The sequence below is a fragment of the Lonchura striata genome, chromosome 2 (genome assembly GCF_046129695.1).
Source record: "Lonchura striata isolate bLonStr1 chromosome 2, bLonStr1.mat, whole genome shotgun sequence".
In the NCBI taxonomy this organism is placed as follows: domain Eukaryota; kingdom Metazoa; phylum Chordata; class Aves; order Passeriformes; family Estrildidae; genus Lonchura; species Lonchura striata.
Genome location: NC_134604.1, coordinates 92,114,948 through 92,130,250, shown reverse-complemented (window position 1 = coordinate 92,130,250; position 15,303 = coordinate 92,114,948). Strand labels below are relative to the sequence as shown.

Here is a 15,303-nt window from a genome sequence, read left to right as displayed (position 1 = left end):
GGTTTTTTCTTTCCTCATTTATTTTTTTACACAAATTCATTCTGACTTTCCCTGAATGATCCTTTGCATTTTGGGGATAACTGACGAGGATGCAAGCTAGAAATACTACCTTTATGGTGTTCTGAGCGACGCACCGCAGACATAACTATCCAGGTTGTCCTGCTGTAAATGGGATGCCGCATTTGCGCTTGAGAAGCTCTTTTTCCGTGACTGACATTTCAGCAGCGCAATTTTAAAGATTAACTACGTAATAATTCCTCATGTCGTTCTAGTCCGACAGACTCGCCACCGCCACAATTCTTCCTTTTCATTTACAAGTTTACAGTTACAAAACTAAACTATTTTAAAATATTTTTCTCCTGGTTGAAAGTAAATTGCTGGGTATGCTTTCTGTTCGGGTGGTTTTTTTGGTTTTTGATGTGAAGTATTTTTGACTAAAGGACCCCTCCATAACTCGACTGTAAAAAGTAAATGGTCAGGCTATGCTTTTAGGTAGAAACCCCAAACCGTGAAAAATAGGGTAGTGCAAACCCTCATCTCCCGCGAGATGCTGTGCCATCTGATCAGCACATATTCCCCGTGTGTGCCTTAGTAATAACAATTTTTAAAGAAATTTTGAAATTTGAACAGACTTGAAAAGTACAACTTTTGTGTAATGTTAGAAGGTGCATTCAGCCTGTTAATCATAGAGAGTGGTGTCATTGGAATGTTATCAATGACTTATTCAATTTCACTGTAATTACTAACAAAATTAGACAAGGATGGATCACAATACAGGATATTTTTCTTTAAGAACAATATTGTGCTGGAAGTCGAGCTGATGCGTAGCATAAACAAACATTTTAGAAAATGTTCCTGCTGACAAAACTTCGTAAAGACACGATTCTGGTTTTTCTACCGACACGAAAGTCCCACCGGGGGAAGGATCGGGGCCGTTCCAAGGAGAAGAGACACGCAGAATGTCCTGCCGGGAAAAGGAGGGGGGAAGAAAATCTCTGCTTAGGCGCGGTCTGACCGTCCCGCCGTCCCACCGAGGCGTGCCGCGCCTCTCCCGTGGCAGTGCCGGACACCCCGGCTCACCCGCCCGCCGGGACCCGCTGTCGCACTGGGGCAGCCGTCGGCTGCTGCGGAGATCAGACGTGCGGGAGATCGATACTACTTCTTTTAGGTGCAACGGAGACATAAAGCTTATTTTCAAAGCCAGTAAAAACTAGAAAGGAAGGAGAGAAAATAGAAAGGCTGGGATACACAAACTCTTCGGGAAGGGGCAATTTATCGACACTGTGGAGAGAGCGGTGATGCAGAATTCCTTTAGAAAAGTGGTTTCAGCCGCCTTTTATCTGACACAATAAATACATAAATAAATGGCAGTACATGGAGCAGCAACCTGCCCTCCGACCGCTTTGATTTTGCCCGGAGCGGGCTGGCCCTGAGCACACCCCCGTGCTCCGTGTCGCGCCTCCTGCCCAGCACCCGCGGCCCGCAGGGCGGGCAGCTCCCGGCAGCCGAGCCGAGCCCGCCCGGCTGTGCAGGGCAGCTGCCTGCTCTCATTAGGACTTCAGAAACCTTTCGGCCCCGTCCCGTACCACCCTCGGCGTTCCCCCGCCGTGCTCCGACTTTGCCCAGGGGCACCCCCGCAGGATAGTCTCAGTGCTGGTGGCCCTGTTGCCCCCTACCCGCGTGCTCCCAGCGTGGCGGTGGGCGACACGTTGGATGGGGTGGAGACAGAGGGAAAGCGGCCTGTGAGCCGCTGACCCCCGCCCAAGCCGCTCCGGGGAGCCGCAGCGGGTCCCGCAGCGGGGCCACCTCTCGGGTCCCGCCGGTGTCGCAGCAGTCCGGGCAGTCTGGGAGCGGCGGCCGGGAGTGGGGCGCGCCGAGGAGGCGGCAGGACAGCCCTTACTCTCCTCACGCATCCAGTTGGTTGGCACGGCTCTCCTGGGCGAAGGGGGGAGACATTTCTCGTCAGGGAATTTTAGCCCTTTCCCCCCCCCCCCCCCCCCCCCCCTTTTCTTTTTCTCCCTTCCCTTTCATTCATAAACCTGGTGGCTATAGACGCAGCTTGAATATTGACGTCTCTTCCCCCAACTGCTCCTCCGTTAACCCAATTACAGAATTCATCAAGAACTGTGTTGAATTATCTCTTTCCATACAGTATCAGCATTAGCCTAATTAAAAGCTATAATGTCTGATATAATGATTAAATCGTTAGCTCTGCTGTAGGGAAGCAATATTTTGTTTTCCCTTCAATTAGAAGCTGATTGAGGTTTTCAGAGCAGGTCAGCTGTGAAATTTGAATTATATGTGTGAGTACCGTTCACAGGGTGAGCCCCTACTCGAAAGCTCCAGAGATTCTCCATACGCTTTTACCCAGCAAGCTGAGAAAAGACAACAAAACACAGAGAGAGCTCGTAGCTGATTTGGGACTGGTGCTGTAGGATGGCACAGAACAGTTGTTAACGCTGCAAAAGAAAGCGGGACTTTATTCAGCCACCCTGTTTCCGACCGTTCCATCTCAACCGGGTAGCAAGCCGGTCACGTTGAAAGCTGTGATCCCCGAGTCACCAAGTCACTGAGGCAGGAAAATGCTTCTTCTCTCTCCTTTGCCTGCCCTTTCTGCTCCCTCCCAATTTGCTCACTTTCGCCCAACAACGGCACCCCAGTAGTGAGGGAGTGTTTTGCATTTCCTTCTGGATATTGGGTTTTGGAGTGAAGTGCCAGAGGAACTGCAAGCGATCCCGCTCCCTCCCCGCCTCACGTTTCAGACAGGGCTGGCGAGGGGTCAGGCGTCAGGCAGCCCTGACGAGCATCTCCCCACGGCATCGCCTCGGCGCGGGCTGCCGCTGGCCGGCCCCGACCCGGGCCGAGGGAGGCACGGCGGCAGCCAGCAGACGGCGATCGTCGCCTGCTCCGGGGCGCCCGGCTCGGCCCCGCTGCCCCTCCTCGTCTGCGGGGGCACAGAGGGCACCACGTCGGCCGGGCCCGCGGAGGGCGACCCCCGCCCGAGGGGCGGCCCTCCCGGCGCAGCCGGTGCGGGGAGAGGCACGGCCCGCCGAGGCGCGCCCCGCCTCGCAGCGCGGAGGTGGCGGGGAGCCGCGGCCGGGGGAGGCACTCATCACTGCGGCCGGCCTGCGAGAACGGCACCTGCCGGTACCGCTCCCTTCCGCGGGCCCGGCGGCCGACACGGGCCGCGCCCGGACCTTTCGCACGCCCCGGTCCTGCTCCCAGTACGCGACCTCCTCTCCTCCCTTCTGACTTCCCTGCAGGGTTTACCCAGCGTACACCACACCCCCGGCCGCCCCCACCTATTCCCTCCACCACCCGACTCCTGGTTCTTTGTAACCCCACTTTCTGCAGGGGAAAGATCTCTTATCTCCGGGCGCAGCCCCGGCCTGCTCTACCCCAGCCCCGCAACCCTGTCAAACGACACTCGCCAAAGTGCTTGACCTCGTTCCTAGTCCCGTGAATCGGGATCTGCACTACCTTTACTACGGAAGAAAAGCCCTTGGCTGCCCCCTCGAACTGGTTTTTACACCTTCCTCCCGCCCGTTCAGTCGGTAGACACCCCCTGGCCGAAGGTGAGCGGGTGCACCTGTGCCAGAGGCACTCACGGCAGCAGCACATCCTCGCTCCCTACTCTCCGTCCGCGTTTCTCCCCGCGCCCGTGTTCGTGTGAGTTCGGCTGCTTCTAGAGGAAGAAAGGGGCATTCTATGTTTATTTTCCGGGGGTCAGGGGAAATGGGGTAAATCCCACACCTGGGAAAAAGTCCAGGAGCGGGTAGGCCCCGGGCGAGTGTGGATTAGCAGTTGCCTCTGCACCACAGCAGGGAAAGTTCAGCCTCTGGCACAGTTTCCCTGAACGTGAGGGGAATGGAACCTGGTGTGTATCCCCAGTTCCCAGGGATAAGGGTGTGTTCCCACGGAGTCCACTGTCTGGCAAGATGCATAGGACTCATCAGGAAAAGATTGCCCCACAGCGATTCGACCCATTTATTTGTCAAGGAGGCCTTTAGGTGCCTTTCTATCAAATTACAGGGGAAAATACCACTAGGGTCTTGGGTGGATAATTTGCAAGCCATGCCGTCTTATCTTGCAGTCTTTACTCCTCATACCTTCATTTGTCCATCCAAGTGGAAATGTGCCTTTCTGCAGTAACCTTCTCCCCCCTCTCCCTCCCCTCCTGTCCCAACCACTTGTATTTTTAATACATAATTTAGCAATCACAAGGGCCTTCCTTGTTTTGCCATGGCAAATATGGCAACTTAAGGAACTATCAGCTGGAGAAGCACGCGTCCGTTCCTGCACCGTGTCCCTTGCCCTCTTTGAACCCTTAGGGCTGACTGGGAGAGAATAATGTCCTCCCAAAAGCACCGGCACCCGAGTTAACCACATCACTCGGATTGAGCTCAAAGGCTGGAAGCAGGCTGAGCCTTCGGCCACCAGAAGTGGAGAGGTGCTTTCCTCTCCCCAGCAAACCCATATTATCATGACGAGTCATTGGAAATGAGGAGAAAAGTCTAATCCTAGCTCAGTGCCTAGGACCAGTACATTGTGCACAGTGCATATTCCTCCTGCAGAAAACTTCTGGTGGTAATAGCAGTAATTGGGGGAGTTGCAGCGTGATTCCAGCCTTGGATGGCCACTAGGGTCAGGAAAATTAACACGGACCGTGAAAAGAGCAGGCATGCTGTGTGTGCCTTACTCCACCTGGCAAAAGATGATGGGGGCGGCCGTTTATACGTGCGTGGGCATTTGTGTGATGGACTTGCCATTCCTATAGCTGCAATTAAGGACTGCAGCATGAATTTCCATGTGGACTATTTTCTCCCCCCTATAAAAATAACTATAATCTCACAAGGCAGCCAGGGCACAAAGATAGTCTTTTAATGTTTTCAAGGGCAAAAAAACCTAAACCAAAAAAAAAAAAACAAACAAACAAAAAAAAAACCCCTCTCATAATATACTTACTCATATAGTAAGTACAGTATACCTGTACTTACTATATACAAAGATAACATGTTTTCGTGTACCTTCTTTAGTCGCAGGTGCTTTTAACTCCCCTAAGACTAAGTGAAAAACGACTGCGTCCTGCCTCTTCCGCATGCCTGGGCCTGGCGGCAGTTTTAACACCTGGGAGAGACATCTGAGGGGGCTCCGGCGAAATCTCCAGAACGAAGTCCCGCGGAAAAGGCACGTCTACCTGCCGCCCTCACGGCTGCGGTAGCGGGGCGGACAGCCTGGGGCGCTTCAGCCACCCAAAATACTGCTCGACGGTCGCCTCAGTGATGTGCGAGCCGGGCGGGGACGGGGCGGCCCGCGGGCTCCGTGCGGCGATGCCGGCGGGGCCGGGCGCTGTCCCCGCCCGGGACGCGGCCGCTCCGCCCGCCCCGAGCGCGGCGCGCCCTGCCGCACGTCACCGCTCGGCGCGCGCCATATGCAGATGAGCGCCCGGCGGCGCGCCCCCATTGGCCGCCGCCAGGCGATTTAAGGCGGGCTCGGCGCGCGCCGTATGGCTGCGGCGCCGCTCCCCGCGCGCCCGGCGGCTCCTCCTCCTGCTGCCCGGCCCCGGCCCGGCCCCGCCGGCCCGTCCCGCCCGGGCCGCGGGAGGGAGACCACCGCCAGCAAATTGCTGCGCCGCCGGCCCCGGCCGCCGGGCTCGGCGCGTGGTTTGGTTGGGCTCCTTCCCCCACCCCCTCCCTCCCCCGATCCTCCTCCCGCTTTTTTTTTTTTTTTTTTTTTTCAGTTAACGTTGAAATACTTTTTTTTTTTTTCCGCCTCCTTTTCGCGTGGCGGTGGGTTCTCCTCTCTTCTTCTTCGTTCACCTGCGATCAGCGGATGCAAGTCACACACGCTCCCTCCCCTCCCTCCCTCTCTCTCTCCAAGTTAGCAGCAAAGAACAAAAAAAAAAATAGCTCCGTTAAGGATAAGAGCGGGAGCGGAGGGGTGTGCGCGCGTCTGCCGGGGAGCGCCGGCGAGCGGAGGAGCGGAGGACACCGCCGACGGCTCCGCACACTCCTCCCGCCGCGCCAAGTGAAGCAGCAAGTTTGCCGTGCACCTGTTTGAGCAGCTCGAACCCCCGTCGCCGCCGAGCCCCGAAAGTGATTTGCGAAAGGGAGAAAGTTTTTTTTTCGCCGGCAGGGTCGCCGATCGCTCTCCTCGCGGTTTTCTTCTCCTCCTCCTTTTTTTTTTTTTTTTTTTTTTTTTTTTTTTTTTTTTTTTTTTTCGGCACGGCTTTCGCTACCTAGATACAAACGGGTTTCGCCTCGCTCGCTCCCCGGCCTCCCGGGCTCCTCTATGTTTGATTCATTTTTCACGTCTGGCACCGGTGGAAAATAAAAAAGCTATTTGAATGTACAGCATGATGATGGAGACGGACTTGCACTCCCCTGGCGGAGCCCAGGCCCCCACGAACCTCTCGGGGCAGACCGGAGCGGGAGGCGGCGGAGGCGGCGGCGGCGGCGGGGGAAACAAAGCGAACCAGGACCGGGTCAAGAGACCCATGAACGCCTTCATGGTGTGGTCGCGGGGCCAGCGGCGGAAGATGGCCCAGGAGAACCCCAAAATGCACAACTCGGAGATCAGCAAGCGCCTGGGGGCCGAGTGGAAAGTCATGTCGGAGGCCGAGAAGAGACCGTTCATCGACGAGGCGAAGCGGCTGCGAGCGCTGCACATGAAGGAGCACCCGGATTATAAATACCGGCCGCGGCGGAAGACCAAGACCCTGCTCAAGAAGGACAAGTACTCGCTGGCCGGGGGGCTGCTGAGCGCCGGCTCGGCCGGGGGAGGCCCGGCCGGCGTCGGCGTGGGCATGGGCGTCGGCGTCAGCCCGGGCAGCGTCGGGCAGCGGCTGGAGAGCCCCGGCGGCACGGCCAGCGGCGGCTACGCGCACATGAACGGCTGGGCCAACGGCGCCTACCCGGGCTCGGTGGCGGCGGCGGCGGCGGCGGCAGCGATGATGCAGGAGGCGCAGCTCGCCTACAGCCAGCACCCGGGCAGCGGGGGGCACCCGCACCACCCGCACCCACATCACCCGCACCACCCGCACAACCCGCAGCCCATGCACCGCTACGACATGGGTGCCCTGCAGTACAGCCCCATCTCCAACTCGCAGGGCTACATGAGCGCCTCGCCCTCGGGCTACGGCGCCCTGCCCTACGGCTCCCAGCCCCACCAGAACTCGGCTGCGGCGGCGGCGGCGGCGGCAGCGGCGGCGGCCGCCTCCTCGGGTGCGCTGGGTGCACTGGGCTCGCTGGTGAAGTCGGAGCCCAGCGTGAGCCCGCCCGTCACCTCTCACTCGCGGGCCCCGTGCCCCGGGGACCTGCGGGAGATGATCAGCATGTACTTACCGGCCGGGGAAGGCGGGGATCCGGCGGCCGCTGCCGCCCAGAGCCGGCTCCACTCCCTGCCCCAGCACTACCAGAGCGCCAGCACGGGGGTGAACGGCACCGTTCCTTTGACGCACATCTGAGCCCCCGCCAGCACCGGAGCGCCGGAGGCAGGCACGGACGCGGGCACCGGCTCGGCCACCGCCCCCGGCCCCGGGCCGGCCTGCAGGACTGCGCGCCCCGCCGCTGCCACCGCACGCTCAGCCCCGGCCGCTGCCCGCGCCCCGGCCCGCGCCGCTCCTGCCCCGCTCCCAGGTTCCCCCCTCTTATTTTTGCCTATCGCGCTCCTTCCCTCCCGCCCTCCCCCGCCTCTCTTTTTTTTTTTTCTTTCTTCCTTCCTTTTTGTACAGAAATGTTTTGATGTTCTTGTAATAATAATAATAAATAATAATAATAATAACGAGAGAGAAAAAAGGTAACAGTTGCTTTACTTACCTTTTTTTTTTAGAAGGACTAGTTTATAAAACTAGTTTTAGACTGAACTTCGTGTTTTACCGAGACTTTTTGTACAGTATTTATCATTCATCCAAGAGACATAGAGCGTTTATTTGCAAAAGAGGAGAAAGAAAGAGAAAGGGGGAAACGGCAGCGAAAAGAAAAAATACCAATAATAAACTCACAAAGTTGTAGGTGATGCCAACTTTTATACCGCGCGGAACAGTTACGATTTCAGTCACGGATCGCTTCTTGCGAAGATTTTTTATTGACTAATTAACTCGAAGTTGATGAGGAAACAGTTCTCATTTATTATTCATGTACTAAGACAAATCCAAAAGAACACTTAAAAGTTTTTTGTAGATATTCTCGAGGGTTTTTTGGGTTTGGGTTGGGGTTTTTTGTTACTTGTTTGTTTATTTATAAAACTTTTTTTTTGTTTTGGAAGCTCCATTTTTTTTTTCCGGGGTTCGTAAAACTTTATTGTATCTGGATATTTTTGTTTGTTTTCTCTTTGATTTTGTTTTCTTTTTGTATCATTTCTTGTAAATGCATTGTGAAATAATTTTTATTTAGGCGGTACAAAGGAAATCAGATTGTGTATATAGTTTACTAAAAAGCTTTTCTGCTAAACGGAAATCCTAAGAATGTGGTCCTTTTTTTTTTTTTTTTTCCCTGTTTTGATTAAATAAATTTCAAAGCAGAAAAAGTCACCTGTATAAAAAGAAAAGCTAACTGGTGAGCATAGTGAGATTTATCATGGTAAGCCTGGAAACACAGCAGGGAAACCTAGATTTTGGGAAGAAAGTTTTAAGTAGCAGCGGCAAACAGAATGAAGTGCAATCTGCAGTAAATGTCGATGTTCCCTAACCTATGTCGATCAGAAGGGTGAAGGTAGATTTATTTTGATACTCATTCCCTACTGCAAGGGAAGGCAGTTTACTGCCTAGAAGCGTTACTCTTCAGCCGTGAACGTTCATTTTATGGATTTTATGGCTGGACTGGTGGTCCGGACCTTGCCGGAGCCTTGACTTTTCCCCTGGGGGTGATCGGGCGCTGCCCGCCCCTGTCGCCTCGGGCCCCCACTGGGCCGGGAGTTCCCGGCGGCCCGGGGGACACGCACCTCCCCGGGAAACGAGAAGACACCGTCCAGCGCGGCACTTCCCCTCTAATTAACATCATGGAAAGTGAAAGCGCTTCTTTTTGCTCGTAACGAAAAGAAAAACGACCTCTAAACCTCCCGCCCGAAAAGCAGTCCCATCCACCCGGAGCATTCCGGGGAGCGAGCGGGGAGCGGGGAGGTCACACCTTTCTCCCCCTTCCCCATCCCCCTGCCTCCCATTTTTAGCGACTGGTGCGAAAGCTGGCGAGCAAAATGATGCGTGTCATTTCATTGCAGAATGTTGTTTAATGCTTTGAGATCTAATTTAAATTTTTTTTCTAGCTGTTGAGAGATAATCTTCTATATGTTAGAATTAAAAGTTTGCTGTAAACTACTGTAGCAAATGAATTTTTAAAGTAGTCATAACTGCTTAAACAAAAGGGAAAATAATTAACTTCCAGGACTTCAATGTCGACCCCAGTAGGCTGTAGGACTCTTCGTCCTTTAGCTCTGGTGAATAAGTACTGCATCCGTCCAGGAGTGAGGAAGTTTGAGTTAGCTAATGAGGGTTTGGTCCGTCGTAGTGATTGCACTTCTATAATGCTGACATGTCAATTGACATACATAATTCTTCGGACTCCTGTCGATAATTTTGTAAAAATCACTCATACCGAACCCAAGATTTTCATGGAAGCTGCCCATTGATTTCAGCCCAAACTTTTTTTTTTTTCCTTTTATTTTCTTAACTATTCGAGCCTTTATTAAAATGTAGGCGTGTGCGGGTTCAGACAGTTAGCAGACGGGTTTTGCTAATGCTCAGCGACCAAAGAGTACATACAGAAAGCAAGAACCTGTGGGAAACTTTCTGCGGTGTTGATCACCTCCAGCCAAACAGAGTCTTAGATGAAATTTTAAAAATTAATAGCTATACCTTTAGGTATGCAGATTAAGCTGGGTACCTGTTGAACTGTTTCTTGAAACGTGTTGTCCTTCATGTGCATATACTCGTAAATATCTGTACACACCATAGATAGCATCATGACCGAAGAGAAGTGTGTGTGTGTGTGTGTGTGTGTGTGTGTACACATGTGCACATGCAGACACATATACATTTCATGCACCCTTGTTACGTGCCTTTTTCTTTAAGGGTCATAGCTGTTGAAAATCACATTTAATGACAAAATAGAACAGAAAAATACTATATCGCTGAACATGGCTAATGGAACAGGATTGGAGTGGTCAAGAGAGAGAAGCAAATAAACATCTGTTCATTTGCGTCCAAACAGCAGAAATACTATGGGGAAGTGTTTTTTTGGTTTTTTTTTTCTAAAAAAAAAAAAATTATAGCTCTCTAAATGAGCTTCTTTTAATGAGTTTTCCCTCCTACCATCACAATTTAGCGGCTCAATGGCGTTATGCCTAGAATAATAGGAATACCTGCACTTTCAACACAAGGGGATTAAAGAGACCCAATATCGGCTATATTCAAATAAGCTTCAAACACCCTCATCTCGCTTTTCAATGAAATACAGTTCGCTCTGCAAATGTCTACCCCCCCAAAAAAGAACAAACCTAAAAAGCAAACCTTCCTAAAAAAAAAAAAAAAAAAGCCAAACCAAAACAAACAAAAGAAAAAGAAAAAAACCCGAACAACACACAAAAAACCCAAACAAACGAACAAAAAACCCCTCTGATCTCCACGAAATACCAAATACTATCCCACCCCCTTGAGACACCATCGGGTTAGAATTTTTTTTTGCTGTTCGTGGTCTGTTGGTTGGTTTGGCAATTCAGTTTAATTTGAGTTAAACTTCACGTTTGGATATTTAAACAGAACAACTTTCCTAGGCAGATGAGTTGGGGTTAGGTACAGTCACATAATTATGTCTTCGGGCTTTTTGCTATGAGAGTTATATATAAGAGAATAATTGAATATGCAAAACTAAGAATAGGTTTAAGCGATTTATGGTTTAAGTACATTACATCTAAAATTGTATGAAATGTTCCTCCTATAGCATGATTGACAGAGCTATTAAAATCACGTATGTGGAAGAATTAAAGCAAAAACTCATCTCGTTTTCAGTAAAAGGAAGGAAAATCCAGGGAGTAAGGCGAAAGGGAGCGGGGCCGAGGTGCCTTCTCTGTGCAGTTAGCTGCGTGTAGCGTGGGGAGCTTGGGGTCAAGGCCCCCCGTGGGCAGACCCCACCCCCGCGGTCACCGCTCTGCCGGGGAGACCCTGTGCCCCTGGAGGGGGACAGCGGCAGAGGGGCCAGAAGGACAGGAGGCACAGAGAGATAACAGGTTTGATCCGCTCCGAACTTCGAGCCAAAACACAAACTTGGCCACAACTCTACAGCTCTTTTCCCAACAGCTCTCCTTTTCTAAAAAACATTCCCCCCCCGCTCCCTCGCCCTTCTTCCTTTCCACCGTGCGTGGCTCACTGAGCTCGTAGGAGTGGCGCTGGGCCCCGGGGAAATGCCGTTCCCCCTAGTTCCACTCCCCCGCGCTCTCAACCGGAGTCACATCGCAACAAGCCCCGGGGGGGAGCATCGGTGGGACGGCTCCGAGCCTCTGGGAGCAACGGAGCGCAGGAGGAGGGCGCACGAAATTGTCCATGAAGATAAAAAGAGGGACGATTCCAGAAATCAGACCCAAGGCGCCCGTAGGGCCACAGCGGGACAAGCGCCGCGAAATGCTCCTTGGTAGGGCGGGGTGGGGGGTGGGGAGGACCCTCCCTCCCAGCTGCGCCACATGCAGGCGACATCAGGCCGGGTCACCTGAACGTCTGACGCGGTTACAGCATTTTATTATTACGTGTAAACTGCCACGGAAGGAAAAAGAAATTATAAAAGCAAAAAAGCATCACAGCATCACACAGACAAGCTCCCCCGCCGAAAAACAAACCAAAAGGCCGATCTAAGTATCGTTGTAAAGTAAAACGAAGCTAAAAGACGCGAACTGGCAGGTGTCTGTGGCTTTGATGGGTTATCTGGACGGGATGCTCTCCCGGGGCTGGCGCCGACGCTCTCCCACGCCCCACGATTTGCCCGCCTTTCCCGGGCACTCACGGACTCTCCCGAGCCCTTGTCTGCCCCTCCCTCCCCCTTCCCGCACACTTTCTGTCAGCTCGCCCCAGTAATCTCCAGATCTCCCCTTCCCTCCTACATGTGGAGAGCGCCGGGACGGGGCAGTCCCGTGGGGGCGGACAGCGTCAGAGTGTCCCTGTGTCCATGTCGGCGTGCAGGGGGCTGATCTTGCAGGGAGGGCCCTCCTTGCTAAACCAATCCCCCTGGAATCGTGGAGCAGTGGGCCTGGGGGATGTTGTTTGTGGAGTGCGAGTGGGTCTTTGCGAGCTGCGGCCCCAGGAAGCGAGGTGCCCCCGATGCCGTCAGAGAGGCTGCAGATAAATGATGCAAGAGGAAAACGGGGGTGGCAGAAGGGGAGAGGGGTGAGAGAAAGGGAGGGAGAGCGTGGGGAGGAGGAGAGGGGGCGGTGTTTGGAGAGCGAGGGATTAGCGAGGAGAGTCCTGACCCCGAGATCAACGGCCAGTCAAACCCGTTTACAATCACCCTGCGGAAAACCGACGGCTCCCGCTGCACGCCAGCGGCCGGCCGGGCAGCCAGCGAGACCAGAGCCCCGCCTTGGAGCGAGTGGGGTCTGGTGGGGGAGGGCCTGGCCCCACTGGGAGGAAAAGGGAGACGCCACAGTCGGGAAGGAGTGAGAGGAGACGTCCCAGAGGGAGGTCGGTGGGGGGAATGCTGCGGTGCGCCCCGTCTCCCGACCGCAGCCTTCGAGTCCCTCATGGACGAGTAGGGGAAGAAGGGAAGGAGGGAGAGTTCCAGGCGTGAGGGGCAGGGGCGGGTCGAGATATCTGGGAAAAACAAGCGCATTTCTGTCAGGCGGAAAGGCCGCTCTTGAACTCCACACGGGACCCTCCCGGGCTGGGCGGCACCAAAGCCCGGCTCCAGTCATGCATTCACCGGCGGGCGGGCGCCCTCCCGGACCGCGAGCCATCTGCTGCGCGGCTACCGGGGGCGGGGGACGGCACTGGGCGGGGGAGAGGGCCCCCGACGGGCCGCCGAGCGGGGCCAGCACTGGGCGCCTCGGTGCCGGTCCTCGCCCCGCGGAACCGGCGGGGAACCGGCGCCGCTGCTCCACCGTGCCGTGCACACCCCACGCACACAGGCACTGCACAGGGCGGGGAGACAACACAAGCTATCTTCCTTTTTTTTGGCGGGGGGGTGGAGTGACGGAGAGTGAAGCAAGCTGTCCCTCCACCTTACGGCATTTTGGCTTCTCCTCTTCCAGAAAACTCAGCACCCCAAAAAGCGAGGATGCTGGGTGGTTCAGTGCTACTCCATGAGCAGCACCGAGCATCTCCGTGGACATCGTCCAAACCGAAGGGGATCTGAGGCCAATGAGCCTGGCCCGGTTTGGTGACATCCCTTGTGAAAGTGCAGTGAAACTCCAGGCAGCTGCGGCCACACGTGGCCCCACTCTGCAAACGCGGCGCCGTCGCGCCCCGCTGCCCTTCTGTTTCCTCGGGACTCACGCAGCTCCGCAGAGGGCTGCTGCCCGGGTCAGCCGGCCTGGGACTGGTCAAGGGTACCAGGAGGATACCCGTCAAGACTAAGCGGCTCACCCTCTGTTTGTTCTGAGGTCAGGGATGGATGCTGCTTTCCGTGGGGAAACTGAAGTCTGAGGCAAGAGGTTTCACACGACCGAGCCATAGAGGAGTCAGACAGCCAAGCTTGCCTGAAAAGTCACTTCTGAAGGTGCAAGGCCAAAAGAAAGACAGAGGAGACACAACAAAAAAGATGGCAGGAGACGGTCTTGCAGAGCTCCAAACCGGGAGGCTGGTGTGAACGGAGTATCTGCAGAGGGGCGTGGGGAAGCGGTGCGAGCCGACCCTCTGCCCAGGTGGTAGGAAGGATAACAGATTGTGGGTGCGGAATTGGACAGGGCCTTGCTTGCCTGCCTGCTTGCTGGCTCCAGCTCTGCCGTGGTCAGGAAAAGCTAGAACACTAGGGCAGCCCGAGTAGCAGGACAGCTGGCAGAGGAGCTGGGGAGCCTGGTGTACAGGTACAGATGTAATGGAGGCTTCCTTTAGAGGCTGAAGTGAAAGCCCATTGGCTTTTGCATGCACTGAACCATTCTACTATTGGAGAAAACTTTGCAAAAGTAAAGATTAACAAACTAGATTTTGGAGGATTTTGAGGATCTTCGATGTAACAGCATATGATATATGGGGCCCACTCCTATAGCTTCATGGCCAAAATGCTAGCAGGAAACATGGAATTCCTTCCCAGTCTTTATGTCTAAAACCAGGACACACTAGGAGATGCATCTGTAGGATAGGCTAGAAATTGGTAGCTGACTGAAGTGAACTACACCACTGTTAAGTGCCGTCAAAAAGTCTGGAAGTTCCAAAGTGAAAACCCCATCCCTTTACATGTCCGGAGCTTGTGGTGAGTGAGGGGCAACCCTCAAGGTAAAGCACTTTGGTCCCTGACTTTGGGGTGGAAGCAGTGGTGCTTTGTGACAAAGGACACACACCCCACCCCCAATTTACAAAGCCTTGGGGTGCCCCCATGCAGTTTCATGCCTATCTTTCCTAGATGGTGGGAAGGGAGGAGGGAAGGGAGGAGTCTTCAAAAAGGTCTCATTTCAAGAAAGTCATTCAAATGCTTTAGCACGGCCTGCCAGGACGGGTTTGGGGGTAGTATGCTTCATGCTCGGTAAAATCCCATTGTCCACGCTTTCAGCCCGGACACCTCTCATTGATTTGGAAAAGACGTGTGCCACGGTTAGCTGCGGCTCTCAGATAGAGGGACTGTCCCTCAGAAACCTTAAAAAAAAAAAAAAAATAAAATGAAGGACAATAAAACCGAGGAGAAGCAGGAGAGCATCTGTCCGTGGTCAAACAATTGGGCAAGTGCTAGAGGGTGATCTGAGATCCGAGTGGGAAAACGCGGCTTTAGCCCGGGGCAGGCCAGCGTGGGCTGAGGAAGTGCGACCGACACGGGGTAGGGGGAAAGACCGGAGTCTGAAAAGTGTGCATTTAGGAAAAGAATAGCTTTCACCGGGAGGAGGTGAAATATAGTTTACCAAGGCGTAAAACTCCATAGCAACTAGGAACTAGTGGTGAACAAAGGCACCATACATCCAAGGAGGGAGGTGAAGTTGCAGGAAGGGTACAGAGGGAGTAGGGAGAAGTTTATTTCCTACCCAAAAGTTGTCTCGCACAGATTTCAGAAAGGTTTGTTTTGTGTGGTGGTTTTGGTTGTTGTTGCTTTTTTTTTTTTTTTTGGGTTTGTTTTTTTGGGTTTTTTTTTTTTTTTTTTAATCTCTCCAATGCAGAAAAGGTCTATAGGAAGATTGTCT

At 53.7% G+C, this 15,303-nt stretch overlaps 1 protein-coding gene and 1 long non-coding RNA gene across 2 annotated transcripts in view; both read left to right on the top strand.

The window, feature by feature from the left end:
• LOC144245949 (uncharacterized) overlaps positions 1–15,303 on the top strand; it is a 373,861-nt gene that overhangs the window by 344,248 nt on the left and 14,310 nt on the right. The gene's annotated exons all lie outside the window — the stretch shown is intronic.
• Positions 6,234–7,482, top strand: SOX1 (SRY-box transcription factor 1). Its single transcript, XM_021545603.3, has one exon. It carries the CDS (start codon positions 6,347–6,349, stop codon positions 7,463–7,465), a length of 1,119 nt encoding a protein of 372 aa, XP_021401278.1. The 5' UTR covers positions 6,234–6,346; the 3' UTR covers positions 7,466–7,482.

What these genes read in the sequence shown, in the direction of transcription:
- SOX1 (XM_021545603.3), top strand. Translation starts at nt 6,347, where the DNA reads ATGTACAGCATGATGATGGAGACGGACTTGCACTCCCCTGGCGGAGCC.